General features: G+C 50.2%; 1 gene segment (V, D, J or C); it reads left to right on the top strand.

The window, feature by feature from the left end:
• Nucleotides 1-713: 713 nt before the first annotated feature.
• On the top strand, nucleotides 714-1191 carry LOC138520354 (Ig heavy chain V region 3-like). The segment is given in 2 exon segments: nucleotides 714-759; nucleotides 845-1191. Coding segments are annotated over 2 exon segments (393 nt in total).
• The last annotated feature ends 500 nt before the right edge of the window (nucleotides 1192-1691 follow it).

The raw sequence follows: 1691 nt of genomic DNA, 5'->3' as shown, positions 1-1691 counted from the left end.
GATGTTGTCATGGAAAGTGCTGGATGGGTTGGGATTCCTGGGGTGGTTAGTCTTCTCCACAGGTGATGCAGAAGATGTGCACCTTCAGGCCTCCTTGGAGACATTGAGAGTCGGATGCGCATGTCAGGGGAGGAGAGAGTTCCGGAAGGATGATCCCTCCATGTGAAGGGATTTGCCACTGATCATTGGATGGCTACTCAGGAGGGTGGAGCCAATGTGATCTAAACATCCTGGATGGTGCCAGGGATGGAGGAGCTTGGCGTCAGGGAGGGCTCAGTCACGTAGGCACTGAGGGCCTTGCTACGTTGGGAGCCAATGAAGGGACTGTCAGGTGATGAAGTGATTTACAAGCCGGGGTGGACCACTGCATGGACCAGTGCAAGTGATTGTGGTACTCTTACGAGGTGTACATGGTAGCATGTGCTTGTTACTACATTTCTGTGGGGAGTGAATACGCAGCGGCCATGGAATATAAAGTGTGCTCAGCTGAGAGGCGGAGCCTAATGGCCAGTGGCTATTGGCATCTCTGAGACTGGTGATTGGTGCCCTGAGACGTCTGTTAGCTTTAGGGCAGCCTTTGCATGCTCATAGCAGTATGCAAAGCAGGGGAGAGCTGCTGCTAGTTAAAAAGATCTCTTTCCCACTCTTGGGAGCTATATCTCATTAGACAGCGTGCATAACCGACGAACCCCTTTCCCATTCTTCAGAGGGACATGTCACTGCCTTTGCAAATCTCCCTTCTGATCCTGGGATTGTCATGTAAGTTTACCTCCTGCCTGGGTGGCAGCGATTCGGTTCAGTGTCTTATGCTGACAGTAAAGTCACTGTTTTTGGTGTTTTGCAGGTGTCCGCTCACAGATAGTCCTGACCCAGTCCGGCTCAGAGGTGAAGAAGCCGGGGGAGTCTATGCAGCTAAAGTGCACAGTCACCGGTTTTAATGTTAACAGCTACTGGATGCACTGGGTCAGACAGGCTCCGGGGAAGGGACTGGAATGGGTGGCTCGTTATTATTCCGGCAGCAACCCTCCTCAGTACACTTCAGATGCTGTAAAAGGGCGAGTCACGGCTTCCACGGACAGCTCCAGTTTCAATCTGCAAATGAACAGCCTGAAAACAGAAGATACCGGAGTCTATTACTGTGCACGGGAGCCACAGAGCTACAAGGGAAGCGGACCTGAGTGCAAAAACTGACAGCTCTAGCAACAGGCCTACTGCTCCCTCTACTGCCAGCCAGAGGAACTGCAGGGAGAATTCTGCTGATGGCTCCAGCGACGGCTGGCACCACCGCTCCACTGAGAGTCCGATTTACCGAGGACAGTGATGGACCCAGAGGCACACCAAGGAGCGGTAGTATTGCTAGGTCTTAATGTGGTGGAGGAAAAACAATAATAGAATATTTTTTATTGCTTATTAAATATTTTTATATTTATATTATTTGTATTTTGTATGAAATAAAACAGACAGTGCAAGCATGAAGCGATTGGATTTAGAGGTCAGCTTTTCGGAGAGGGATTGCAAGCTTATGAAATAACTGAACTGGAGTCGCTATGTTTAGGTGCAGAATTGAAACTTGCGACCAGGAAAACACAGCAAAGCTGGAGACTGCACAGAGCTGCTTTCTCGGGTCTCTTCTGGAACCAGCCCATGCCATCAACAATGCACTGGTGGCGGAGGCCAAATGGGACATGACG

Source organism: Ambystoma mexicanum, chromosome 13, assembly GCF_040938575.1.
Source record: "Ambystoma mexicanum isolate Mex_15411 chromosome 13, UKY_AmexF1_1, whole genome shotgun sequence".
Taxonomy (NCBI): Eukaryota; Metazoa; Chordata; class Amphibia; order Caudata; family Ambystomatidae; genus Ambystoma; species Ambystoma mexicanum.
The sequence above is the reverse complement of the archived record's forward strand: the minus strand, read 5'-3'. Positions and strand labels throughout refer to the sequence as shown.